The sequence below is a fragment of the Heterocephalus glaber genome, unplaced genomic scaffold, assembly GCF_053883595.1.
Source record: "Heterocephalus glaber isolate CG9 unplaced genomic scaffold, H.glaber_assembly_v1.0 deba00001615, whole genome shotgun sequence".
NCBI classification, from domain to species: domain Eukaryota; kingdom Metazoa; phylum Chordata; class Mammalia; order Rodentia; family Bathyergidae; genus Heterocephalus; species Heterocephalus glaber.
The window spans coordinates 484,204-510,926 of record NW_028258386.1 but is presented as its reverse complement, the minus strand read 5'-3'; the positions used below and the strand labels follow the sequence as shown (position 1 = coordinate 510,926).

General features: G+C 57.7%; 1 protein-coding gene across 8 annotated transcripts in view; it reads right to left on the bottom strand.

Moving 5' to 3' along the window:
- Positions 1-455: 455 nt before the first annotated feature.
- Grip2 (glutamate receptor interacting protein 2) overlaps positions 456-26,723 on the bottom strand; it is a 49,002-nt gene continuing 22,734 nt past the window's right edge. For 2 of the 8 annotated variants that reach the window (XM_004870484.4, XM_004870483.3), the window contains exons 2-24: positions 18,454-18,534; positions 18,226-18,361; positions 17,721-17,866; positions 17,201-17,287; positions 16,676-16,751; positions 15,996-16,141; positions 15,432-15,579; positions 15,178-15,347; positions 14,587-14,679; positions 14,307-14,456; positions 12,901-13,087; positions 12,419-12,564; positions 12,097-12,177; positions 11,042-11,108; positions 10,821-10,966; positions 10,608-10,752; positions 9,515-9,657; positions 9,010-9,189; positions 8,113-8,284; positions 7,138-7,255; positions 3,831-3,974; positions 2,703-2,849; positions 456-2,354 (exon numbers count right to left, since the gene is read on the bottom strand). In XM_004870484.4, coding sequence (XP_004870541.2) covers positions 2,196-2,354; positions 2,703-2,849; positions 3,831-3,974; positions 7,138-7,255; positions 8,113-8,284; positions 9,010-9,189; positions 9,515-9,657; positions 10,608-10,752; positions 10,821-10,966; positions 11,042-11,108; positions 12,097-12,177; positions 12,419-12,564; positions 12,901-13,087; positions 14,307-14,456; positions 14,587-14,679; positions 15,178-15,347; positions 15,432-15,579; positions 15,996-16,141; positions 16,676-16,751; positions 17,201-17,287; positions 17,721-17,866; positions 18,226-18,361; positions 18,454-18,534 — 3,068 coding nt within the window. In that variant the 3' untranslated portion in view covers positions 456-2,195. Of the gene's footprint in view, positions 2,355-2,702; positions 2,850-3,830; positions 3,975-7,120; positions 7,489-8,112; positions 8,285-9,009; positions 9,190-9,514; positions 9,658-10,607; positions 10,753-10,820; positions 10,967-11,041; positions 11,109-12,096; positions 12,178-12,418; positions 12,565-12,900; positions 13,088-14,306; positions 14,457-14,586; positions 14,680-15,177; positions 15,348-15,431; positions 15,580-15,995; positions 16,142-16,675; positions 16,752-17,200; positions 17,288-17,720; positions 17,867-18,225; positions 18,362-18,453; positions 18,535-26,723 lie in introns of those variants that run through there. The other 6 variants (XM_004870485.3, XM_004870486.3, XM_087196823.1 and 3 more) reach the window with 6 other exon arrangements.

Genomic DNA, 26,723 nt, shown 5'->3' with positions numbered 1-26,723 from the left:
CTGTACCGGCTTTTAGTTTTTTCTTTTCTTTTTTTTTTGCAGTACTGGGGCTCACACCCAGGACGTAGTAGGCAAATGCTCCACCACTAGATTACACCCCAGTCTTTTTTTTTTTTTACTCTGAGACAGGATCTTGCTAAGTTGCCTGGGCTGGCCTCAAACTTGAGATCCTCCTACCTCAGCCACCTGAGTGGTGGGATCACAGGCACATGCCACCATGTGGGCTCCCTATTTTGTTTTCTTCATTGTACTTTACTGCTGCAGGAAGTCCTTGTGCCTTGCTGTTTGGCTCACTGTCTTGTGCTGGCACAAAGGCTGTGGAAGGTGTAGTGTATGGCAGGCTTTGAATGAATGAATGAATGAATGAGTTAAAAGTGGGTGAGATATTGTGGGATCCACACAGAAAATGGCCCTCACCCACCAATGATTTTTGAGAAAGCAGCCACCTATCCAGGTACACTGAAATAATTTTATTTTAAAAAGTCACCCCAACAGCACTGCCCCGAGGTTCGCATACGGGCCCCAAGCAAACCACAGGCAGCCTTGGCCCAGTGGGCTGTGCTTCCCAGAGCCCTAAGAAACTGAGTACAAAAATACTTTACAAGGAATCTGCTCTAGTCCCAGCCAAAGAAAAATACAGCTTTGGGGGTAGGATGGGCCACAGCGGTCCTCAAGTGCATAGCAGGCAGGTGCAGGGGAGACAGGGAGTGGTCGGGACAGCCCCAGGAGAAGCAGGGTATTGCATACCAGAAGGGTAGGCCGCTGGCCGTGGCTGAAGCTCTGCCTGCTGTAGGCCAGTTGCATATGTCTGGAGGACCACAGGGCATACACCCAAGGATGGCAGGGCGGCGGGCGAGGGACACATCCTCCCTCACCCCCAGCCTGAGGCCTCATCCCAGCAGTGTCCCCACGCCGCTGCCAGCTCTGGGAATGTGTCCACTTCAGCCCTGTCCCTCAGCAGAGGCCTGGAGAGGCTGAGCCCCCTGCCCAGACTGTGCGATCCCCAGCTCTCGAGGGGGCTCCTGGCTTCTGCTCAGAGACCTGGGCAAGCTGGTCACAGGTATGAAGGACCTTCAGGGGCACTTGGGGAGCTGACTGAGTTGGGGGAACAGGGTGGGGTCCTGGCTGTGATTGGAAGCCGGTAACTGTTCAGACTGTTACCTCGATTGTCCAGCACAGAATGTGACTAGGGGGTCACCCAGCCAAGGACTGAATCCATGACCCCACCTGTCCCCACAGCGGAAATGAGTTCTGGGCTCCCAGAGCAGTCTGGGTGGAGAATGTGGGGCAGGTGCCCTGCCTTCCCAAGACCCTAACAGTCAGCTGGGGCAGAGCCATCCCAGAGCAGCCCCACCCATGCCCATCTCAAAATGAAAAAGGCTCCATGGGCTGAGGTCGTAGGGGCCCTGTGCTTCCGGATTCCAGAGGGCATGAACTTCACAGGCGACAGAGGACACCTCCTCTCCTCCACCTGGCTCTGGGCTACTTGCTCTGCTCTGGCCCTGGGGGAGCTGTGCCTTCACTAAGGCGCACTGGTTCCTCGCTGTTTCCCTGTCCTCCTCGAGGGGGCAGGTGACTGACTGGAACCTCCTGGTCTTTTGTCCCCAACAGATTCTGCCCACAGAGAGGTTGACACAGCCAGCAGAGGGCACCCTCAAGCCTGGTGCCAAGCCTCCCTGGGATGACAACCTCTCTCAAGTCCCAGATGCTGAGACAGTCACTCATTGACTTCAGTCCCCTTCTGGGGGCCCAGAGCAGGAAGCACAGCCCTGCCTTGGGTGCGTCCTGGGTGCGGGGCCTCTGATGCAGTGGCTCCATCAGGAAGCTGACCCTGAACCCATGTGGGCCACACTTTGACCCCTAACTTCACCAATGTCCATCTTCGACTTGCTCAGCTCCTGTGACTGGAGCTCACTCCCTGCAAGCTCCTGGCTGCTCTCCACATGGCCCTTCTGGGAAGGCCCTCAGGGCCCAGAGGCCCAAGCCTCTCTTCCTGGATGAGCCCCGTCCCAGCCTGTGGGAGGGGTCCAGATGTCACTCCTGCTGTGACAGGGACCTCACCCCGTGTACCCCATCTATCATGGGATTGGAGAACACAGAGTCTTCCAGCCCAATGGATGGACAGTGGGGTTCCCACATCCCTAGCCAGCCCCATAGAGGTCCTCAGTGGCTCTGAGGTCGGGATCTCCCTGGCTTCAGAGCATCCGGGGGCTTCGGGGGCCTGGTGCCTTCGGGGCCCGGTTGCCTGGGGCTAGCGGGTTTCTGCTGATCACCAGCTCCAAGACGTCACCCGCCTCGGCCAGGAGTGGCACTGCCAGGCAGCAGTCAAAGTCCCTCGTGCGGACATGGTTGACCTGTGTGTAGCACAGCAAGGGAGATGCGGTGGGACTCGGCGGTGTCCTGCCCGGCTTGGGTTGAGTTACATGTGAGGCCTTGGTGCGGGCTCACATCCAGGGCTCATCTTCCATGCCTCCCAACACCTGCTTCTCTCCCTGGGGGCAGAACCCCCAGCTTCACATTGAGCTACATCCCCCAGCCCTTTTTATTTTTTGAGTCAGGTTCTTGCTAAGTTGCTCAGGCTGGGCTCAAGCTCTAGATCCCCCTGCCTCAGCCTCATGAACACTATTACAGCTGTGCCCACTGTGCATCTGCCATGACTTTTACAGATGAACAGCTGTGCCCCCCATTCCCACCCCTGTTACCTGCAGGACCCGGTCAAAGGGCCGCAGGCCCCCATGCTGGGCCGGCCCACCAGGGCGCACAGTGTGCACATAGACACCCCTCTCTAGGAGGCCGTCGGACACGCTGAAGCCGAAGTCTCGCCTTGTGGAGTCTCTGTGCAGCGTCACCTGGGAGCATAGGGGGGTCCCTGCAGCTCTGACCTCTTCCCCAGCCTCCCAGGGAACTGGGGTCCCTAGGCCAGGCCCCCCAGGGCATCCTGTACATCTCCCCTCCACCAGACCGGGCCTCTGCTTGCAGAGGGCAGATGGCCTCCATGTCCCTTCCAGTGCCCAGGGCACAGCAGACTTCAGAGAGCTCCAGGCAAGGGTCTCCTGCTCTGTCTTCCTGCAGAGCGAGCCACCCTGAGGAGGGGGAGGCTCCTCATGCAGAGGTAGAGGGAAGGCGTGAGGTAGGTGCACGTGAAGCAAGGGGCAGATGCCAGAGCCCTCTCATGCCACCTGCCTTGCTCAGGTCCACGTACACACTGGCATTTGTCTGCACTGCACGCTTCCCAGACATGTCTGGGAAACTCACAGCCCGTGTACACACCGTGTCTGTAGTGCTGTGCTGCACTTTTAGGGAATAAGGACAGGAAAGTCAGCTGGTGCTCAGAACAATGCAGTTTCAGGGATACTTTCTGTGTGTGATTTGTTGGCTCTGCAGTCACAGGACTTGTGGCGGGGAGGGGTGGCCATGCATGCGCGCGCGCGCGCGCGCGCGCACACACACACACACACACACACAAACATGTCTGGCTATGCGCATATATACACACACACTGAAGTGGGGATAAAAGCAAATCTACTTAGAGAAAAATAACTGCATGTGAGTGTGTTCATGTGTGTGCGTGGTGTGTCACCAAGATTGTGAGGCCTGAGGAAAACTCAACCCAGGACCAAATCCCTCCTCTGTAGTGGAGAATGGAGCCAGGAGCGGGCCGCTGCGGGGTGGGGCTGTGGCACGGGATGGGTTGAGGGTGGGGGTGGAGGAGTGAAGGGGAGGGTTCGGGGGAGGGGGTGAAGGGGGAGGGCATGGCAGGGACCAGGGCCACAACGGGGGTGGGGCCTCAGGGCTGGGCGCATCAGGCCCTCCTTGTTCCCTGTGCCCACCTTGTGCATCTCCAGCGCCGTGGGGAGCAGCAGCTCACACAGCTCCTCTGCAGATGTGCGAAGCTCCCGTGTGCCCCTCCAGACCCGGGGCCCAGGTCCGCCCTCCAGGACTGCGCTGGGCACGGAGCCTGCCATGATGGAGGCCTGTGGGCACAGGGCCTAGGCTCAGGCCACTGGTGAGCAGCACAGTCACCCTCCCAAGAGCCAGGCTACAGTGTGGAAGTGATGACAGGCAACGCCACCCTGCCCACGTCCCTTCAGGGGCAGCAGTGAGCTCACAGGCAACAAAACTGTGCCTTGGGACAGTAGTTGGTCTCTACAGCCAGAGACTCTGGCTGGCACCCAGCCCAGCTAGCAGAAGGTTTGAGTGATGTGGATTTGGTCAGGACAGGACCCTGGAGACTGTCCCCACATATCCCCAGTCAGCATCTGCAGGGGACACAGGGACATAGGACGCCACAGGGACAAGGACTGGCAACGTGCCAGCCAGACCCAACACACTCGGGCAGGAGATGGGAGGAGCAGAATGGAGGGAGTTGGGACATCTCACCAGGAGGGGGACAAAAGTCACTCTGAGAGTTGTGAGAAAGATGAAGTCCAGGACAGGTGTTGGGTGTGAAGGTCAGGGCTGCCATGGCATGCTGTGGCTTGGCCTGGCACACACACGCGTATGGCATGGTACAGCCCATGAGCAATAGGATGGAGCCCAGATCCGTGCTCCACATCACAGCAGGGAATGAGGCAGGCAGCAAGCTGAGTGACCTGTGACCCCTCTGTGATCCCACAGAATGGAGAAACCTCGGGGACAGAGGTGGCTTGGGTGCCAGGGCAGGAGGAGTGGGTCTTGGGCGGATTAAGGCTGCTTCTTGATTCTGAAAATGTTCTGGAATTAGATCCTGGCGGAGGTTTAACAACTTGTGACTGTGGTGAAGGCCACTGAATGGTTCACTTTAAAATAATTAAATGGTAAATGTTACATTATGTGACTTTATCTCAATTTTTAAAATGTTTAAGTCGGTGCCGTTAGAAACACCATGGACTAAAATTAAGAGACGCTTAAGAGATGTCACAGGGACAAAGCAGGCTGAGAATGGAGCGGGCCTGGGGGACAGGAGTGCAGCCTAGGTGGAGATGGGATGTATGCATGCTGAAGGATGAAGTTGCTGCCTGAAGAAGCAGAGTCACCTAGTGTTCTGCTCTTGCTACCTTCAAATACAGCTGCCTCAAGAGCACGACCTCTGGGGTGGGGATGTTGTAAGCCGGGATTTTGTTTTGCTTATTTTATTCTTAATTTCACTCATCTAATTTTGCACCCAGTCCATACCTCACTTCTATGAAAATAAAAAGTTTTAAATGTGAAGATTAGATATTCAAAGTAAAGCTATTGAGGAGCCGGGGATTTAGCTCACCACCTGCTTCGCAAGCACAAGGTCCCAAGTTTGATCCCCAGTACCAAAAAAAAAAAAACCAAAGTAAAGCCATTGAATTAAGAATATTCACTAAAACTATAAAACTGAAATTGAAATTCTCCAAAAAGATGGCAGAGAGAGAAGACAAAAATGAAAAACTTCTGTATACAAAAGAAGGAAAGAGAAGTGGCCAAAAGTAGAGGGAAAGCAGAAGTAGAAAGTAAAAACTATGTGCTAGAATTAAGTTTAATTATATCAGTAATAGCAAGAGGTATAAATGGCTGAACTTGCCCTTGAAAGAATCAGCCATATACCACAGGCATATTTAAAACAAGGGTATAGGAAGCTCGAAAATAAATAAATTTGAAAAAGGCGAATATTACTAAAAGCAGATAGAACAATGAGACAAAAATGCAATTTAAGGTAGAAAGTACATAGAGACAGATAATAGTGAATGATAATTAATGATAAAGAGAAAAATTTACTAAGAAGTCATAGTAATCATGAATTTATGTCAACCAACAATGTAACATCAAAGGATAGAAAATAAAAATTGACAGAATGTAATGGTGGGAATTTTATCATACGGCTAACAAAAATGAAGATAAAGTCTATGCAATGTGGTAAAGATGTAGATTTGAGCAAGTTTATCAGCAATCTTGAACTATCTACAACCCTACACCAACAAAAAGTTTGCTTTCTTTTGTAAACGCACATGAAACATTTGCAAAGCTGATCACATCCTAGGCCATGAGGGATTAAATTGTAATGAATTCTGGAGAATTAAAATCAAATTGGACACATCATCTGGCCACAGTATATAAAAATTTAAAACCAGGGCTGGGGATTTAGCTCAGTGGCACCTCGCGTGCCTTGCAAGTGCAAGGTCCTGAGTTCAATCCCCAGTACCAAAAAATAAATAAATAAATAAATAAAAATAAAAAGCAATATAATTTAGTTTTTAAAACTGGATTTTAAAAACCCAGTAATCCCAAATCAAAAGCCCCACTTCTGTAGAATTTATAATTATGTAAAAATGACAATGGAAAACTAAAAGGCTTTAAATTGAGTGGACAACAAAAGTATCCTAGCTGGGTTCAGTGGCACATGCCTGTAATCCCAGCACTCTGGGAGGCTGAGGCAAGAGAATTGCAAGTTCAAGGCCAGCCTGGGCATCTTACACCCTGTCTCAAACTAAAATTTTTTTTTAAAAAATCATAAAACAAGGATTGGGGATTGTAGCTCAGTGCTGCAGCACTCGCCTGGCATGCATGAGGCCCTGGATTCAATACCCAGGACCAAAAATCCAGAGTATTACCCATCACAACTTGGAGGATCGCAGCCAAGGCAGGGCTTGAAGGCAAATTCTTAGCTAAGAACTCAGGAAATGTATCAGTATTTACACATAAAAGGTGTAGGAAGGAAATGCTGAGGCCGAACATGAAAATGAGTGAGACCGGAAACAAGGAAACGAGGAGGGAGACAGTTAACAAACAGACATGAGCTCTGAGGGGCCGGGTGGCTGCAGGGCATCACCACCCAAGCAGCGCCTCTGGGAATGAACTGGGTAAGGGCAGATCGGGCAGGGCTGGGCCATCAAACTGTGTGCAGAATACAGAGCCTTGGGCCTCCTGCAGCCCACCCCACTCAGCAAGGACTCCCTGGGGGAAGCGGTGCCTACAGAGCCGCGGCCACCAGAGCACGTCACATGCAACCTACCATGCACTGCAGACAGACACACACACACACACACACACACACAGAGACATACATGGGTTCTGAGGAACGTGCTCTCCATGTGCATGCACAGACACATGGGACAGGCACGTGTTCACAAGCATCCCCAGCAGATGCTGCTCACACCCACTCATCCTCCAAGCCCTGGGTGGCTGCCATACCTCCAGCTCCCTGAGCAGCTCCGACTGACCGCAGGACTCCAGGTCCTCCAGGGCCTCTCCCAGTGCTGGCCAGAAGCCCCTCTCTTGGCTGGGGCCGGGGCCAGGGACAGGGGTGGGGCTGCAACGTAGGAACCAGAGTGTCATCTCCGTGCAGTCTTCAGGCCAAGCCAGCGCTGGGCTTGGGACCGCGGGGCAGGGAGATGGGCTTCCTTGGTGGCAGTGCTGGGGCCCCAGGGCAGTGGTTGATGACACAGAATGAGGGGTAGACGCAGTTAGGGGCAACCAAGACGGTCGGTGACAGGTTAGAACAGGGGCAGACGAGACGGGGTGGACAGCGGTGACACAGGACGCCTGGGGAGAGATGACAGACAGACAGGAGATCCATCGGACAGCCCGGAGGACGTCCTGCCACACAGACATACGGCACTGTGGGACAGGGATAGGACAGGGCAGGACAGACAATTCAGGAGTGACACTGCAGGTCACAGGCAGACACGCCACACGGGGTGGTCCCGCAGCTCCCCCTCCTACAGGCAGGAACACAGATGCCACCAATGCTCCTGAGCCCAAGGATGTCAGGGACAAGGTGTGCCTCACTCAGGGAGCCAGCCACTCCCCGCAGGGTCCCGGGGCCCAGCGCAGGTGTCTCAGAGGACACGACAGCCAGGTAATGACCTGGGGAGACACGAGTGGCAGGTGCCACCAGGCGGGAAGACAGGGACTCAGCTGTGCTCTGAGGGCGAGTAGGATAGGCTCAGTGTGCAGAGGGTCCTCGCCTCCACCTGGCACAGCTGTGCCCAGCTCCCAGGTGGCAACAGGGTTGGTGTGGGACAAGCAGCTGTGCCCTTCTCTGCCACTGCACCCTCCCTATTGTGTGGTCTCATGGCTCTGTGCAGCACCCCGGCCACAGGGGCCCCCCAGGTCACTGAGCCCCCACACCCCAACTGCCGAGTGCCTCAAGTCCCTTCCACCAACCTCGAGGGTGGCCCCCAGTCATCATCCTCGTCCTCAAGGAAGCACTGCTCCCTGGGGCCTGGGGTGTAGCTCGTTCTCCGGGGCTCCCTGGGTAGGGGGCTGCCCCGAGGCCTGCTGTGCCGCCACTGCTGGGAGGCTGCACCCCGGACGGCTGCCTGCAGGGTATAGGCACCTGGGGACATGGAGGGGACATCTGTGCCCAGTCTCTTCTGCCCCTCCTCGGCCCTATTTCCAGAGTTGGAAACACTGATCCTTACATCCTTCTAGGCCTGCATCACCATCCCACCATCCCAGGCCCTTCCTGGAGCTCCTGGCTACAAGCAGGAAGTGAACATAACGACCCTGTCTCCGTTGCCCACCGACGGATTCAGCTCATGGGGACAAAGCCTACCCCACCTTGGAGCTCAGAGGCCCTGTCCCAGGCTCCCACTGGGGAACAGGGACACTGGGACTAGAGAGGGCAATTGTCCCTCCCGTAGGAGCCAGCCTGGAGCTCCCGAGGCCCCACAGGCCTGGCCCACACACTCCCCTGTGATCTCTGTGGACCCCTGGAGATCACCTGGATCCCAGTGTGCACAGAGGGCACAGGGGAGGAGCTGGCACATTGTCCCAAGGTAAGCTTTTGGGGGGCAGAGAGGGTGCCTTCCGCCCTCCTGTCTCCTGCTGAATGTGAGAAACATGACTTGAGAGCCTCCTGTGTGCAGGTGTGGGGACAGGGACGGGGCACAGCTGGCCACAGCAGAGCATTCTCTGCCAAGGGCTCTGACCTAAGTGTCCCTAAGAGTGGTCATGGGGGTGGAGTACTCAGGAAGTGTCCCTGCAGGACAAGGCCGGGGCGAGGCCAGGAGGCCCCAGGAGCAGGACAGGAACCCTCCGCAGAGGTGGCCTGAGAGTTACCTGGGCCTCCAAAGCCACTCTCAGTGGCGGAGCTGTCCCAGGACTCCACGGCACTGTCCACGCTGCACACTGTGGACGGGAAGCGAGTAGCCAGAGCGCCAGCCTTCAGGGCTTCAGGTGGGTCCTCTTCGGTGTCACTGGCCTCACTGACACTGCCTGACTTTCGGGGCATGAGCAGGCCTGGGGGAAGACCCAGAGCTGAGCAGGGGCCGCAGATGGGGAAACTGAGGCCCAGCTCACATGGTAAGCAGTACAGGAACCTGCAACTAGACTCCTCCCACCACTGAGGCCCAGATGGAGTCAGAGACTCTGAGGAGCGACAGGTGTGGCCCCAGGCATGCAGGAGACAGCACGTGCAGAAGGGAGGGGACACGGGCCACACCAAACCTGCCACAGCCTGTGACCCAGGGCCTCTGTCCCTCCCTTTGGCAGTGTCACCCAGCTGCCCTCCCCTCCCCAAGGTCCCCCATCCCAGGGCTGGGTCCCAGGCCAGTGTGATGCTCACGCTCCTCTAGCTGCTTCTTGATCTTCAGCGTGACGGTCTCGCCAGCTGCCTGCAGCAGGTGGATGGCCTCACTCAGCGGCCGGCCCTTGAGGCTGACGCTGTTGATGGCCAAGATTCGGTCCCCCACATGGATGGCACCTGTCCTGAGGGGCACAGGGCAGGATCAGGACTCGCACCCAGGACCCGGGAGGAGGCCTCTGCCCTCAGGGAACCCCAGGACCCAGACTGAATCCTGGTCGACTCCGGTTATGTGTAACTGCAAAAGAAGGCAAGGCGGACATTGCAACCTTGGGTTGCATTAACAGAGTCCTCAGCCTAGAACCTGGGAGGGGATGGCGCAGTGTGCATCTGGAGAACAATTTTGAGCCTGCATAGGAGCCAGGGCCTGGCTCCCCGTGTCTCAGTGGGGATGGGGACTGGAACCCCAGGGGTCGGGTGGTGCTGGGTGCTGGCCCCCACTTCCCAGCCCAGGCACAGCAGGGATGCAGGGATGGCAGCATCAGGAGGGTGTGCACTGGGCACCCACCAGCCATGGGCCCAATGGGGCAGCCAGGTAGACATGGGGTGGGGTGAAACATGGCCTGACTGAAGTGCGGTGTGAGTCAAGTCACAGGATGCACCCTGCTGCTATCTGCATCAAGGACGTGTTAACTCACATTGATTCTTTAACCTTTTGGAAGCGGCCACTCAAAACCTGACTATTCAGTCTGGAGCTCCGACTGTCTTCCACCAGCTGAAGAGGGCTACACGGCAGGGAAGGCGGGTGACTGTGCCCAGTGCCAAACTGGGGGCGCCCCGGGTACAGCAATGCCCTGTCTGCAAGAACTGGGCTGGGCTCCTCCTTGCTACCTGCAGGTGTCCCTGTAGGTGCCACTGCTCCAGGTACTCTTCCTGGGCTGCACCCAGGCAGGAACAGCCCTAGCTGCCTCCTGGGCACCGGAGCTGCCCCATTTGCCACCACTTTGGGGATCCCCCAGCACATCCCACCCCCCCACCCCCCCAGGTTACAGACCGGGCCTGGTGCTTGGGGAGGGGATGCTCCTGGGCCCCGTCCCAGCCCCTCAGGTGCCCACCACTGCGCCCGCCAGCTCACCTCTCGGCCAGCCCCCGCTTGGTGAGGCCCGAGATGATGATAGGGTCAAAGGGCTCTTCGGTGCCCGAGATGGTGATGCCCAGCGGGCCCCCGTAGCGCTTCAGCTCCACCGTGTAGCTCACGGCACCCGTGGCCTCCTGTTCGTCTGCAAGGGCAGCGTGAGCAGGCGGCAGGGGATGTGGGGTGGGGGGTGGCCGGGGCCAGGGCGCGTACCGGAGTTGTCCTCGTCCTTGCGGACCTTCAGCCTCACCAGGTCCTCACACTGCCGCAGGATGCGCACGGCCTCCTCCATGGGGCAGTCGTCCAACCGCACATTGTCAATGGCCAGCAGCTTGTCGCCTGGCTCCAGGGTGCCCGTCCTGCAGGGGGATGGGGAGGAGCTACCCTTGGAGCACACAGCACTCGCCACCTGTCTCCCCCATGCCCACGCCTACCTGTGTGCCACACTGCCCTTCTTGATGTCAGAGATGATGAGGGGCTCGCCGCGCCGCCTGCTGGCTGCTGCGGGGAAGGCGCAGTGTGACTTGGAGGGCTTGGCCTCCGTGAGGATGGGATCGTGCCTTTGCCACCAGCTCCTTCCAGCCCTCCCCTCCCGACCCGCGTCCTGAGCAAACGAGCCACCTCTTGGTGCCCTACTCATTCTGTAAGCTGGCTGTGAGGTGCCACACCTCCCAGGGACGCAGCAAGGTGGAATCAGGTGATGGGCAAGGTCTCGAAGCCCCACCAGCTTCCTGGCACACAGTAGGCACTCAATGCCTGCTGCCTTCTTCCTCCTGCTCACCTTGACCCCAGCCAACCAAGTCCTGGAAGGGCGGCCTGGTCACACTCTGGGCCCAGGTGCAGCCCCAAGGGACCCAGCAGAGGACAGAAGGACAGGAAGGACAGGGGTGGCTTCTCAGATGAAAAGGCAGTGAGAAGAATAAGACAGAAAGGGCTGTGCGGAGGGTAGGGCCTCAGGAAGGCTGTTTAAGGTGGCCTGCACTCGCGGGTGTGTGTGTGTGCGCGCGCGCCTGTGTACCTATGTGTGTGTCCATGTATGTGTGTGTGCATGTGTGCAAGGCCAGCATGCAGACCTGAGCCAAGTCCTGAGGACGGATGAAGAGAGAGCCGAGGGCAGAGCCTTGCAAAGAGCCATGCAGGACCAGGGACACAGGGTCTCACTGGCCAAGCCAGGACTTTCATTTCTGCCCATCCCAGATTTACTAAGTGCATGAACTGGGCTTTTCTGATACTTTCCTTTTCCTTCCCTGACCAATGTGATTCAGCACCTGCTGTACTCGGGCCTCTTCTGGGCTCTGGGAGTATGGAGATGGACAGGAAGCCCGGCCGGCCTGGCACATGGCCCTAAAGGTTGCTCCCAAGACCCCGAGGCACCTCCAGGCCCATGAAGAGACCCCTGTGCAGAAGGAGGAGCGGGGACACCGCACACTCGGTGGAGCAGTTGCTCCAGGCAGCCATGCCCGACCCTGGTTGGGTGGTGGGGACTCACAGCTGATGGTGATGCCCAGCTCCACACCACGCCTCTTGGGCAGCTTCACGTGGAAGGTGCCACTGCTGGGTAAGACGGACTCTGCAGAGATGGATTGGACCAGACTGTGGGGACCCCAACCTGTGGGACCTCACTCCCCCCACCCTGACGGATAAGGACTCAGGGCACAGGGAGGGGGCATCCTGTGCCAGGTCACAGGTGTGGGAACCCCAAGCTGGAACTCAGGTTCTGCACCCTCTGGGCCCTGCCCTGTGACCTCCTCTCCACCACGAAGGGCTCGAGGAGCAGGGTCACCAGGCAGGGACAGAGGGCACCTGCTCACCCGCCACATCGAACTCCACCTCCAGCATGACCTTGTGGGCCAGTGCGGCATCCCGAAGCATCTGATTGGCCTCTTCCATGGTCCCGTCCTCAGTGGCGACACCGTTGATGGCCAGGACGCGGTCGCCCACCTGCAGCAGCCCACACCTGGGCCCGGTGGGGGTAGAGCACGTGACAGTGCCATGTCCTCGGCACTCTGTCACACGATACTAGTCTCTGTCTCCCTATTTCTCTCCCAGGATGATGTCACCAGCCAGGCCCCATTCCCCAAGGAGGACAGAGAAGACTCAAATCCTGAGGACCTCCTGCCCGAGCTGTGTGTACCCGGGCCAGGGAGTCAGCGTCTCTGAGCCTCAGCCTCCTCAAAGGTAAATGGGGCTGATGGAGGCCATAGGATGGGGAGAGGAAGTACCCATGGCTCAGTTTCCCTACTGTCCCGGGGCCTCTAGCTAGGGTTGGTGGGCCCGGGAGGAAGGGGCTCACCTCTCTGCTGGGCTATCGGGCTCGATGAAGCGCACAAGGGGCGGGGATGACAAAGTCTCAGTGGCAAAGATACCACCCTGGAGCTGGAGGCCAAAGCCACCGAGGGGATCCCCACACAGCACCACCTCCGTGGTCTCCACGTGCACAATCTGCCCGCCGGGCCCCACCATGCTGGACGCCAGGGACACTGTGGGATGAGGCGACAGCACTCAGGGACCCCAGGCCTGCTCAGGCCCTGAATTCCAGTCTGAGGTGACCGAGATGACTGGCACACGGACACCTGGAACCTCTTCTCCCACTCAGAGGGTGAGGGATGGAATCAGGGCAACGCCAAGGCTGAGACTTTGTAGAGCAGAGTTTCAGGGTGTCGCCATTACTGGTGCCTGGATCACTGGGCCTCCATATCCACGGGGAACCCCAGGCTACAGGAAATGCCCTGCCCTGGCCCTCTGTGTTCCACCAGAGACACATCAGGGGGAAGTGCCCAGCCCCTTCCTCCCATGCTTCCTCCCATAGGGACCCACCATGGTGAGGTAAATTAGCCACACTGAGAGGTTGTCAATACCCAGAAACCCAGTGGAGCAGCCATACCATATCCTATCCTGTCTGCCAGCCCCTCACCTCCATGCGCTGGGTCACAATTAAGTCATGTCAGGGCCCTGGGCACAAGTCCTGAGCTGTGGTGACAGGTGAGGACAGGATGGGGCAGGTCGCTGGGTGCAGCTGGCCTTGGCCAGTGACATGGAGGGATGGAAAGGATGCTGAGAGGCTTCACTAATTGCTGGCCCTGGTGACAGAACCCTGGGAACAGAGCTGGGTACGGGGCAGCCTGCTGTGTAGACCATGCTTCCGCACATCCTGGTGTTCTACATGGTTTGGGGTGATGGTTTATTGTTACACACACAAGTCATGCCTATCAAAGCCACCCAGCTAAAATGTGCAATTCCAGGCAAGTAGTTCTGGAGACCCTTAGCACACATGGCCGAGCCCCATTCCAGGATGTGTTCGTCACCACAGAGGAGACCTTGGCCTTGTGTGGCATGTGTGGGGTCCTGGGTTCCATCTCCAGTATGGGGAGGAAGAAAGGAAGGAAGGAGGAAAGGGGAGAAGGAAGGGAGGGAGGGAGGGAGCAAGCAAAGGAGGAGAAAAGGAAAGAGGGAAGGAGAGAAGGGATAAAGGGAAAGAAGGGAGAGAAGAGCTGTTCTCTGTTCTCTGGCCCTAGTCTTGCCCTAGACCAGCACCTGCAGCCATCAGTCTACTCCCGGCTCTGTGGCTGGCTCTGTCATGGAGCACGACACTCCCAGGGTCCCTGGTGCCAGTGTGTGCTGAGGCAAGGGACCAGCCACACCTGAGGGCTTCTGGGCCTCTCTGGTGCCTATGCCCACCCAGGGACCAGGCCTACTTACTCGAGCTCCTGTGTTCCCTCCTGCGCGGCCTCCTGCGCCCCGGAGTGGCACGTGGGCTCCCGGGAGGGGGTCCTCGAGGCAGAGTGCTGGGGTGCGTGCGGGGAGAGGCATGGTCCACGGGCGATGAGGAAAAAGGGCTGGAGGACAGGGCTAGGGGAGGACACATGGGCCTCACTGCACGGCCCAGGGAGCCGGACCCCATGTGGAACCCGCAACATGCAGGGGAGAGCAGGCAACCCCGTCTCTGGACCCTCCGACCGTCAGGAACGGGCATCCACACCTCGGCTCTGCTCTGGGCCCCAGCTGGGCCGCGGGCTATGGCAGGAGGGCGCGTGGGGATCCCAGCCAGGGGGTTCACACCTCTGTACCTTCACTGTGGGCAGGAGAGAGGGGCTTGGCAAGGGACAGAGGGCAGAGGAGCCTGGGATCCCCCAGCCAGGGGCCATAAACCTGGCTTGGCACCACCTCAGCCTTCTTTCTCCTTCCAGGATGAGGTATCAGGTCCGGGCCTGGAGGTCTCAGCCACAGGTATCACCACAGCCACAGCTGACCCTTTGTCTGGCCACAGTGTGGCTGCCCTGGCCATGGCCCACATTTCTTCCCCCTTTTCTGCACCACCGGCCCAGACATCCTGGGGCTCTGCACATCTTGTTAGCTCAGGCCCCTCATCCCAGCCCCTGCACTCCCACATGGTCTACACTGCTAGCAGCACCTCCCTCTGCCCCAGCTGCACAGGAGGTCGGGGGACCCAGGGACTCCACCTGGCTGTGGAGCTTGGGCAGGTGGCAAGGCCTCTCTGCCTCCTGGTTGCTGTCCAGCTGCCCTGCTCTCACCCTGCATCAGCCCGGCTTGGCCCAAGCCCCAGACTCACCTGCATCCACGGGCTGTGGGGGCCACCGGCTCTGGGGTGCAGGCAGGACCTCCAGCCGCACCTTCTCTGCCATGCCGGCCAGCAGCTTGGTGGCATCTTGCAGGGAGCAGCACTCGGTGCTGGTGCCGTCGATAGACAGGATGTGGTCCCCCACGCGCAGGGCCCCGCTCCTGGCCGGGCAGATGTGGAAGCTGGTCCAACCGAAGCTGGGCCCCGTCCCCACACACCCCAGAGACAGTGCCCAGTGGGCTCACCTGTCCACTACACTGGCCGGCTTGATGCGGTCGATCGTGATGACGGGCTTGTTCCAGTGGCAGCCAGCAGTGAGCGAGATGCCCAGGGCACACCCTGGCATCTTCGAGATCTCCACCACCAGTGGCCCAGACATCCCGGCCACAGAGTCTGCTCACGGAGACAGGCAAGTTGGCTGGGAAAGGGGGTGCACCGGCCTCCCGACCCTATTCTGCACCCCAGTGATGTGTGAGGTCCCCATTCTACAAAGCTAAATGGGCGCAGGGGCCACCACAACATGTGCAAGAGTCCCTGTCATCCAGAGAACAGCCGACTGTGCTCCTGGCTGGAAGCATCACCATAACCCACAGCTTCCATAACCCACACCCTGCACCCCTAAACCCAGGCTTGACTCTCCCTCCCCTCCTGGTACCCAGTGGACACACTGCTATCTATTCGGCTGCCTGACTTCCTCTCCCCTCCAGAGGCCAGCTCCATGAGACACAGGCCTCATCTGTACTGCACTCCATGGGTCCCCAGGGTGCCCCCCACCCAACATGTGGCACGCGCTTCGTCTGGGCTGGCACCTGGGGCAGTCACATCATACTCTGCCCGGAAGAGCGCCTCGTGGCCGCACTGCTGCAGGGTGGCCAGGGCACTGGCGTGACTGGCCCCATGCAGCGGGATGCCGTCCACACTGAGCAGCCGGTCACCCGCCTTCAGGGAGCCTTCCCTGCAGGAAGGGCAGGGAGAGAGTGGGGGCGCCCTCCAGGGCTGGGCCGAGGAGTTACCGCCAGGGTAACTGGCACGGAGAGGTGGACGTCACGTTCCCACCCTCCAGGTCCTCCTCGCCCTGCACTGGTGACACCTGTGGGAAGGACCTTGAGGGCCCAGGGAGGGCAAGTGCCTCCTTGGCTGGGTCCCCTCCCACCCTGACAGGTGGCCCGGGCTGTTCCAGACCATCCTGGAATAGCTCAGCCAGGCCCTGTCCTGGGACAGATTTAGATTGGCCATGAGGCCATGCCAGGATTCTCCAAGGGCAGCACGGGGTGTGTCCTCCCCACGCTCTCCCTCCCAGCCCCGGGCTGTTGCAGGTCTGGGGCAGGGCTGACCCAGAGGGCGTGGAGAGCACATGCTGGGGACCCTCTCCCCAGGCCTCATCCCGGTGTCCGTGGGCTCAGTGGGAGAGGGCAGCATGGCTCCACTCGGCCGCTGCACGGGGCTGGGGCTCCTTGGGGTGGTGTGGGTCTCCCTGGCTTGAGCTCACCTGTCAGCCGGGCCCCCTGGCCGCACATATGTCAGGACGAGCGGGCGGGACTTGTGCAGGTCTTCATGGGCACCTCCTGGGCAAGATTCAACAGGAAGCAGCACCCATCTTCGTACCCCTTCCTCTCTGCCCAGAGCCCAGTTGGCCCCTGAGAAATTCCCTTGAGGACACCTGCCTGAGGCCTTGTCCTCAATACTCATGGACTTCTCCAGAGACACCAACTGCAACTTCTCCACAGATGGGACAAGGGACAGAACCCAGATCCAAATCTCTCTGCTTCCCTCCCTGAGATCTCATCTTATTTCCCTTTCTGGCCTGGTTGCTAGGCAGCTCCAAACTTTGTTTTCAATCTCAGCAGTGGTTTCCCTATCCCTCTTGGGTATTAGGGTCTCTCTCACTCTGCTTAGCCCCAAACACTTCACTTAATGGTCCAGGGTTCTTTAGAGTAGGAAGCAAAGCCCAAAGTACATGGGATGCACCTTAGCCCCCTTCTTGTGCCCTGAGCCAAGTGGTCCCCACACTGACCTCGGAGAACAAAGCCGAAACTGTTGCCCTCCTTGTAGAGGGAGATGTCTACCATCTTTGAGATGATCCTGGGGTTGTTCTCCAGGGCTGCAGAGGAGAGAGGGACCCGTGAGTTTCTCCCAAGTGCCCATGCTGGCAGACATTCCCAAAGCCCATCCCGGGAGTGCTGGGTGACCAGCCTCAGAGACTTCCGGGTGCGGAGGCCTAGAGGGACCTTTACCCCGATGCCCGCTACCACCACAGGACAGGAGGGCTGCACTAGCTCCTGAGCACCAGGCGGCCTCAGGCTCAGGTCTGTGGCTGGGCTCAGCCAGGGTCAAGACCAACACTGGGAATTCAGATGCCCGGGCTGCAGCTTCCGAGCAGGGCGGGAACAGTGCTTGGCCAGGGTCCCCCAGGCCCCCACTGGGAAGAGCCACAGGCCTGGCTGGGCCTTGTGGCCTCCTGGTGACAACACACACACACCTCCCCACCCCCGCCTGGCACGGCCCCCGCCCCGCCTCCGAGGTGAGGCACCCACCGGGCAGGGGCAGCTCATACTCCACCTCCAGCACCACGCGCTCGCCCACGTTCCTCAGCAGGGCAACAATCTCATCGTGGCGTAGCCGGGCCAGGTGGATGCCATTCACCGACCGGATGTGGTCACCCACGGTCAGCAGGTCACTCCTGTGCGAGGCCAGCACATGGTGACCAGTAGCCTGGGATTGGCACCCACACCTGCCACCCGGGACCCCTGAGAGCTTCTGATTCTCATTCCTCAGAGGTGCGGAGAGGCCAGGCACTGGTCCAGTCCCACGCAGTGAAAGCAGGACAGCCAGGGCCTCTCGCAGGAAGGGGAATTTCCCTAAGAAGCAATGGTCTGTGCCTCACAGGAGGGGACGAGCAGCAGGGAATAAGCCCCAGGGAGGGGGACACTGCGGCAAAGGTGCATGTGGAGGGACCTCAGAGAGGCCGAGAGCAGGAACGGATCCTTCCTCTTGCAGACACCACATTCAGCCCCATTCCCTGGCTGCCCAGTCACCCACCTGGCCGCAAGACCCCCGGGCTTGAGGCTGGAGACCCTGGGCTTCCCATCCTTGTCGGTGCCTCCTGAGACTGTCAGTCCCAGCGTGCTGCCCTCGCTCTTGGTCAGCTCCACCACAGTGACACCACGGCACTCCTCTGCCAGGGAGAGATGGGCTGTGATCGGGCAGCAAGGCATGGTGGCCAGGGCTGGACAGAAGATTCGGGCAGCAGGGACAGGGATGCTGTACCTGGGATGCTCTGTCTGCGGCAGGCCAAGCCCCCGTCAGCACCGCCCCTGTCCTGGCCCCCTTTGCAGTAAGGCCGGTCGTCTGTAGAGACAGAACCACTCTAAGTGTGCATCCTCTTGCCTGGCCCCAGGACCCTCCTAGGGCTGCAATGGGTCCCTCTCTGCCAGTGCCCTGGTCCTGGGCTGGGTCCTTGAGTGTCAGTCCCAGGGAGGCCGCACCCTGGATCTTCTGGCTGAGTGGCTCTGTGGGTTCTCACCGCACCCCAGATGTCACAGCCACTCTGCAGTCAAATGCCAGACACCCAGGACTGCTGAAATGACCCCATTGTGCAGATCAGGAAGCCAAGGCCCAGACAGAACATTCTGTGCCCACGCCACACAGCTGAACATTGCACAATCCCAGTGAGACCCAGGTCTGCTGGCCCTGTGCAGGGCTGAGCTTGCGCGCCTGCTGTGACTGGGAGCTCACTCACACACACACACACACACACACACACACATGCACTTGCAAGGCAGTGCTGTACCAGCATCCTGAGCAGATCCCACATTTTGCAGCATGTGAGCCACGTCTTCTGACACTCAGGGTGGCCCGATGGCAGCCTGCTGCCCCAGCCCGCCCCGGGAGAGGTGCTTCGGACCCCACAACCCACATATCCCACTTCACCGCCACATTTCCTGAGTCTCTCTCTCTGGGATGTGTCTAGTCTGCAGCGAAATCTGTCTTTTGGGATTTTTTTAATTACTAGGAAGTTTTTCATTTATTTCAAACATCAGAAAAGTACAGCCAGGTATAATGGCTCAAGCCTGTCATCCCAGCACTCTGAGAGGCTGAGGCAAGATCACAAGTTCAAGCCCAGGCTGGGCAACTTAGCGACTTAGTGGGACTCTGTCTTGAAGTAAAAAATAAAAAGGGATGGGGTTGCAGCTCTGTGCAAAGGCCCTGAGTTCCGAATCCCCAGGACTGAAAAAACAACAAAAGGTGCAGTCAGCTCTATGCTTAGATTCCACATCTGCAGATTCTGCCACCCACAACTGGTGAATTTTTAAGAGCAGAAGCTCTGTCTGTTCCTGAGCATCATCCTTGTCACCATCCCCAGACAATACAGCATGCAGCCGTGGGTAGAGCACTGGCCCTGCGCTGGGTCTTATTAGAAAGTAAACACGATTTAAGGTACAGTCACCCCTGTGTCCAGGATCCCCCAAACACCCCAATCCACTGACACTTGAGCCCTCACACAGGATGACGCCATGTGGCAGAACCCACATGGGCCCTCCTGTTACCCCACCTACTGCAGACGCTGTGGGTGCGTGTTACACTGTGCCTCTGCAGAGACGGCAAGAAACCAACTCTGCACAGGTTCAGTGAGAGTGCAGTTATTTTTCAGACAGTTGTGATGCAATTGGTTGAACCTGCAGTTATGGGCTGCTCAGTGCATACAGGGGTTGTATGTAGCTTTATGCCAGCACGAGCTGTGTTATACAGGGGCCTAGAGCTCCGGTAGATTTTGGTGTCCTGGGGTGGGGTGGAGTCCTGTGATCTAGACCGAAGACCGGCATAACAGGGGGATCCCAAAATCCCGTCTCTGGCAGCAACACCCACGTGGCTGCAAACTGGCCAGAAAAATAAATGTTAGGCCCCAAGAACCTGATAGTTGGAGGCTTTGGGTGGGGTCCGGCAATCTGTCCACAAGTGTTTCTCTGCTTTCACAATTGAGACGCAGGATTAATATATACTCTGTGGTGTGCATTTCATCTCCGACACCCCACAGCCGGGCTTTGCAGCAGCTCTGCCCCCTGCAATTCTCCCACACTGCCTGTTCATATCCACCTCTCCCACCCTCGGATCCCGGCCAACACTGATCTCTTTTGGTCCCATGATTTCTCGATCTTTCCACAATGGTGTATAAACAGAGTCACGGAATACATCGTTGGCTTTTGAATCTTGTTTCAATCATGTAGCTCAGTTGCTCACTGCTCATGCATGTTGTGTGTGTCCGCAGTATTCACACTGTGCACACATGTGTCATGGAATGGGTGCCACGGAATGGGTGCCTGGGTCATTGGCAATTCGTCTGCTGAAAGGCGGGTTCTGTTGTCCCCATAGTGGATGACTCTGAACCAAGCATGACAAGCATTTACACATGAGATTTTGTTTACACGTTTCCTTTGCCTATGGGCAGAGGTCCAGGAAGGGGACAGGGGGTTGGGTGGAAAGGATTTGGTTAGCTTGGTGACAGACTCCAGACAGTTCTGTAGGGCCAGTTAGAGGAAGGTATAGGTAAGGACGATGTAGGACATGAGCTGGGTGGCTGATGGCTGAGTATTTACCACAAGCTTATCGTAGTTACGTACTTGAGGAAGCTAGCTCTCATGACCTTATTGCATGCACCATGTTCCCCTTAGCCTCCAGACCTTTCCTCAACCCAGAAACGGAGGCGGAGACCCTGATTGACTTAGATTTCACCAATCAGTGAAACAGTTATTTTTAGAAACCACCTTACCCCTATGAGTACTGTAGTCCTCTGACCTTTGGAAATTCAGTTGAATTCCCCTGCCTTGTACTGTGTCCTGTTACCTGGCACCTGTTCCTTGCATTCCCGACCTTATAAATGATACCTTTGCTTCAAATTGGTTTCTTTTCAGCAAGGTCCTGACTTCCCTGTTCTCTGCTGGGGGCTTCAGCTCTGAGCCAGCCTCGCCTCACTTCCCCATTCTTTACCAGAGTGGAAGTGAGAAACCCAGAGATACCTAAAGGGAGACAGGAGGTCTTTGAATGGACAATAGGTCATTGAGGACCCCGGCCTCTCAAAGACCACCCGCCTGATGCAATAGTTTCACCTCTTCCCCCTAGGCTGGGTCTGCTTGGGTTTTTTTGTTTTGAGACAGGGTCTTGCTATATAGCCCAGGCTGGGCTCAAACTCACTATGTAGCTCAGGCTGGCCTTGAACTGGCAGTGATTCTCCTGCCTCAGCCTCCTGAGTGCTGAGATAACAGGTGTGCACTACCATACCCTGCTTTCAGCTTGGGTTTTTTTGTGCACTTTCACCAGCAAAGGTCTCAGACCTCTTTCATTAAATGTTTTCCTGGGCATTTGAAGCATATCAATGCTATTATAAACCGCATTGTTTTCAAATGTCACTTCCTACTTATGTTCTGTGGATATTTAAAACTACAGTCAATTTTGTACTCTAAACTTTTAAATCCATGTACTAATTCTAACAGTTAATCTGTAGATTTAAAAATGTTTCTGTATATGTGATCATGTCATCTATGCAAGTGACACTTTTATTTCTCACTTGTGAAATGCTATACCTCTTTTCATACTGTCTATTTAATTCCCTTGCCTGTTGCCCTGGCCACAGCCTGAGGACCAAGGTGAGGGAATGGCCACAGCTTGGCCTGTGTTGTCCTCTGAGTGCTCTGCACCCACAAAGTGGCTCCACAAAGCAGACCCCACATCTGCCCGGTCTCTCCACCGCACCAGGATAGTTTCTAAACCACCACACTGCAAGATAGTCAGCAGCACCCCAGCCTCCAAGCACAGGTGCCAGGAGCACCTGTGATAACAGAAGGTTCACTTTCAGACACTGATAAATGTCCCCTAGGGCAGTGATGTCACCCCAAGAGAAGTTATGCCCTGCAGGTGGGGCAGGGCTCTGGTAAGGGAGGGGGCTCTGGCTGGGTAAGGGGTGGGGCTCGGCACCGTGTCCCCCACCTTCACTCTGCCCTAAGCTACTAAACCACTAATAGCACCACAGGGAAGCCCAAATGGTATACAGGCCCCTGGGGCTGTCCTGGCTCAGCCTCCTCCAGACCTTGCTCACATCAGTGCCCCGCCCCGTTGGATGTGAGTGATACCCCACTAGGCAGAGTCTTCCATGACAGCCCTGAGGGTCACTTCCTGAGCCCCAGATGATCCCCAAGTACTAAGATCAAAGCCCATGCACACCTGCACCACTGCCGCACGGGCCCTGCAGTGGAAGCTGAGGTAACAATGTTCCATCCTGCAGAGGAGACTCTGCCACCGGCTCCTCCCAGCCTGGAGATCAGCAAGTTGGGCCAGCCCCAGGATCCCTGTGGAGGGCTCAGGGCCATCTCTAAGAAAGGTCAGGGAAACTCAGGCCCAAGCTCACCCTAGCCAGGCTGGGAAACCCCAGGGAGTGGGAGAGGACCAAGGACCCCTGCACCCTGATCACAACAATGAGAGAATAGAGTCTAAGCCAGACTCGGGGATGGCAGGACAGAGCTATCACCAGGCCAGGCACTGGCTGTCAGGGGGATGGGGTCTCTGCAGGTTCACATCCCTGCTTCCAGAGTTTTCTCCCAGATTCTGAAGCAGGAAGTGCCTGGACATCCAAGATCCTGAAGTGTGCCCACTTTTAAGAGAGTCCCTGGGTGGGGAAACTGAGGCACCACTCAGCCCAAGCACCAAGCGGTGTCAGAACCACTTGCTGGCTATGGGACTGCCATCTCCAACCCTGTCTGTAGCATGGGGATTGCCCTCCCTGAGGTCAGCTGGCTGGGACATTGGGGTGATTATTTATAGAAACCGTGGGACTCACCCTCCCCCAGGTCCTGCATACACTCTCCTGCTCATTCCCATTTGTTCTGAGACCCAGTAATTATATGCTTAGAGATAAGGGTTTTTCAAAAACATCTTTCCCATCAATTTTCAACTGGAAACGTGCATAAAAAACAGAGATATTTTTATCTGTTTTTTCTTTTTTTTTTTTCTGTCTCCTTCCAGCAACGGGCAATTAGAGCTTTGCCTTCATCCACATCCTGCAAGAACTCAGTTGGAGGGAGATCAGCTTCCACAGCCGGGTGGCATGGGCTGGGTACAGGAGCAAGGAAGGGAGGACACAGCCTGTGCAAACCTTGGCCCCTTCTGCCCTGCTCTGGCCCAGTGGGTGCATGGGGTTCTCTGCCATTTCATTTCTCCCAGCATCGTTGCCAATTTGCCTTTGTAATTGCCCTTTCTCCGAGTCCCCAGGGAGCTATTGAGCTCTGACAAAGGGAAAAGGAAGTCAGTGGCTGCCAGGAGGCTGTGCCAGGGTGCCGCCTAGGCAGGGGCAGGAGTGGCACTGCCTAAGCCTACCTCTATGGCTGTAAGGAGGGGCATTGAGGACAGAGGGGCCCCAACAGGATGGGAGTCCACAGGCTTCCTAGACAGCTGTCATCAGCAAGGCCATTTGAGCACCAGCCATGGCCCTTGCCTGTGATTCCAGGGCAGGAACTGAGGCAGTAGCATCTGAGCTCAAGGCTGGGCTGGGCAGCCTGGCCAGACCCATCTCAGTGGTCCAGGAGCAAAGTGAGACAGTTGCTTCTCTCCCAGCCTCAGGTTTAGCCCCTGAAAAGTGGGGTGCTGGATGCACTGTGATCCCAGATGTGTGGGGACTGTGACTCCTCCATCCCTGCTCAAAGGGTTTCCCTAGTCTCCACCACATGCACTCCTTGTGATAAGCACGGGACCGATGCCATGTGCTTCGAAGGCATGATCTCATTGACTACTCACTGCCTCTGAGGCAGTGGATTCATCATTCCCATTTTCCAGGTGGAGAAACTGGGCACAGAGGATCAACACCAAGAGGTAAGGCCAAAGTGATGTAGATCCAGGCCTTGGTGTAAGAGCTTCGAGATTATTAGCACTTTATCCTTACAGTCATCCTAAATGGTGGAAGCCATCATCATCCCCATTTTACAGACGAGGAAACTAAGGCACAGAGGGGTCAAGGGAACTGCTCAGGGGCACACAATGTGTGAGTGGCAGAGCCAGGATTCAACCTTGGGCTGTGTGGCTCCCCATAAGGTCCCCTGCCTGCCCCCTGCCCAGGACAGAGCAGAGGGACCCTCTCTGTGGCGGTGGAGCGCTCAGCCTGGCAGCCCCACTACCCTGGGCATCTCCCTGCCACCACCGCCCTCTGCCCATGGCACTGAGACAGGGATGTGTGGAGGGCAGAAGCAGCCTTCTGTGGGTGGACACACTGTGACAGTAGGTCCTTCGGGCCCTTAGAGCCACACAAGTGCTCCTGGCTGTCCCCCTGTTACAGACAGGAGACCATGACCCAGAGAGGTGAGCAGCAGGTGGGACCCCTGGCCCCAAGCCCCATTGGTCAATCCACACTCTGGCTCTCCCTCCAGGCAGTGCCCCCATGGGGAGTCCAGGCCCCACAGGAACAGCAGGGTGCTATGAACCCCCCTGGAGGGCTCCCCACTCCAGGAACTGTGGGCGAGGCACCACCCCACAGCCTGCTCCTCCCGCTGCTCCTGGACCCTCACAGGTGCAGGTCCCTTCTGCTTCCTGCATCCAAGTTAGGGAAGGGGACACCACCTGGCACCGAGGTGCCCAGGAGTCTGGCTTGAGCTGAGTTCCCACTCTCAGCAGAGGATGGAAGCAGAGAGGAGTTGCTCACAGCTGGGGTACAGGAAGGGCAGACCCCGACAGACAGACACACAGCCACAGCCCTGAGCTCTGGGCCACAGCCCCGCAGGAGGCCAGGGACCCCATTGCAGACACTGTGCACCCCACAGTGCCTTTCAATTCAGGCTGGTGGAGGTAAATGGGGTACTGGAGGGAGGGTGTGGGCCGAGGGACCTCATCATTGTCTGAGCAGGTGACCATACTGCACAGCTGTCCCATGGACCTGGCCCAACCCCCTGTGGGATCCAGAGAGGCCCCATGACCAGGCCAGGCCAGGCAGCCAACCCAGGGTCCTGGTGATGGTAACTGAGCACCTGGATCCCTCTGTGTCTGAAGCTCCAGTTGATGTCATCTGAGGCAGGTGTGATCGCCAGGCTCTAGGACCTGGGGAGGAGGTCAGGTGGGGCTACTAGGGCTGAGGCTGGGATCCAGGAAGTTATCAAAGAGAGAAGACGCCTGGTGAAGCCCAGAGAGGCCTCGTGTGCCAGCTGGGGTCGAATCTGGGTCTCAGCAAGATCTCCATGTGGGCGCGGGTGCAGGCCAGGAGGCAGGGGGGCCTGTTTGTGGCCCAAGCCAGGGTGGGGTGTGGCCCTAGGCACCAACCCTTTATGGGCTCTGGGCTGGAACGAACGGGCGCCCAGGCCAGGAAGGCAATGCTTGAGGTCACAGCCCCACATTGGGGTCTGGGCTGTCCCAGCCTGCCGTATGACCTCAGACAAGACGCCTGGTAGCCAGTGCCTCAGTCACCCCAGCTGCACAATCAGAATAATGTGCCTGACTTTGGGTGTCACGAGGATTGAGTGACTGTGCCCTGGGTCTGACTGGGTCCTGTCTCTGTCCCCACAGTTCCCCTGGGCCCTGACATACACTCAGCCTACCCTCCCCAGCCTCAGTTTCCCCTCCTAGGAGTGGCCATGCAGAGGGTGGAGGCTCCAGGAGGGGCAGAACCCAGGTGTGAAGGCAGAGTGACTTCCCATGAGGGTCAGGCCGAGGCCTGAGAGAGACAGACAGACAGAGGATGGAGCAGCCAACCAGCCCTCCCTGCATCCGTGTGGCCTAGCACTCCCCTGGGCCACACACAGAGCCTCCTGGGCACCCTGGGTCCTGGAAACACCCAGTCTCCCTGCCCTGCACCTGCAGTGTCCTTGACCTCCTCCCCATCCCTCCCCAAGACCCGGCCCTTGGAAGACAGCCTGCTCCAGCCACCCCGTCCTGTCTCTAGGCAGCAGCTCCAGGACCAGAGTGCCAGCTGTCACCACCAGTCACCGCCCCTCTGCCCCTCTGCATGTACCTGTGCATGACCTACCCTCCTCTCCAGGGGTCTCGCCACGCAGCCCACACAGCATGCTGCTTTTTCTTGCTGCCCACCACGGCCTGCAGCTTGGCTGTCCCTGACCCAGGGAGGGGCTAGGGGAGGGACACAGCTCATGGGTGGGTGGCTCTCTGCTTAAAGGGGACTCGCCCTCCTCAGTGCTTGGGACAGGAGTGTGGATGCCCATTGTGGTTGTGCAGTGTGGACAGGCAGTGTGGTCACGCAGTGTGAATGGCTCCTACAGACACTTGGCCTGCCCTGGAGCCCTCTGCAGTGATCACATCAGAAAAGGATACGAGCGCAGTCCAAACCTGATGACTTAGAGCAGCACAGGACCCAGAGTGAAGCACAGTGCTGCTTGAGCCACAAGTCCCAGTAGTCCCCCAGGCCCTGCCCCAGGACTCAGTTTCCCCATGAGCCAGACCAGGCAGGGTGCTAGCAACCTCCACACCAGTGCCCACGGGTTTTTGGTAAAGACCGAGGGTTCAGGGCAGAGGCCAGGCCTGCCTCCGAGCATGACAGGCAGGGCCAGCTGGTC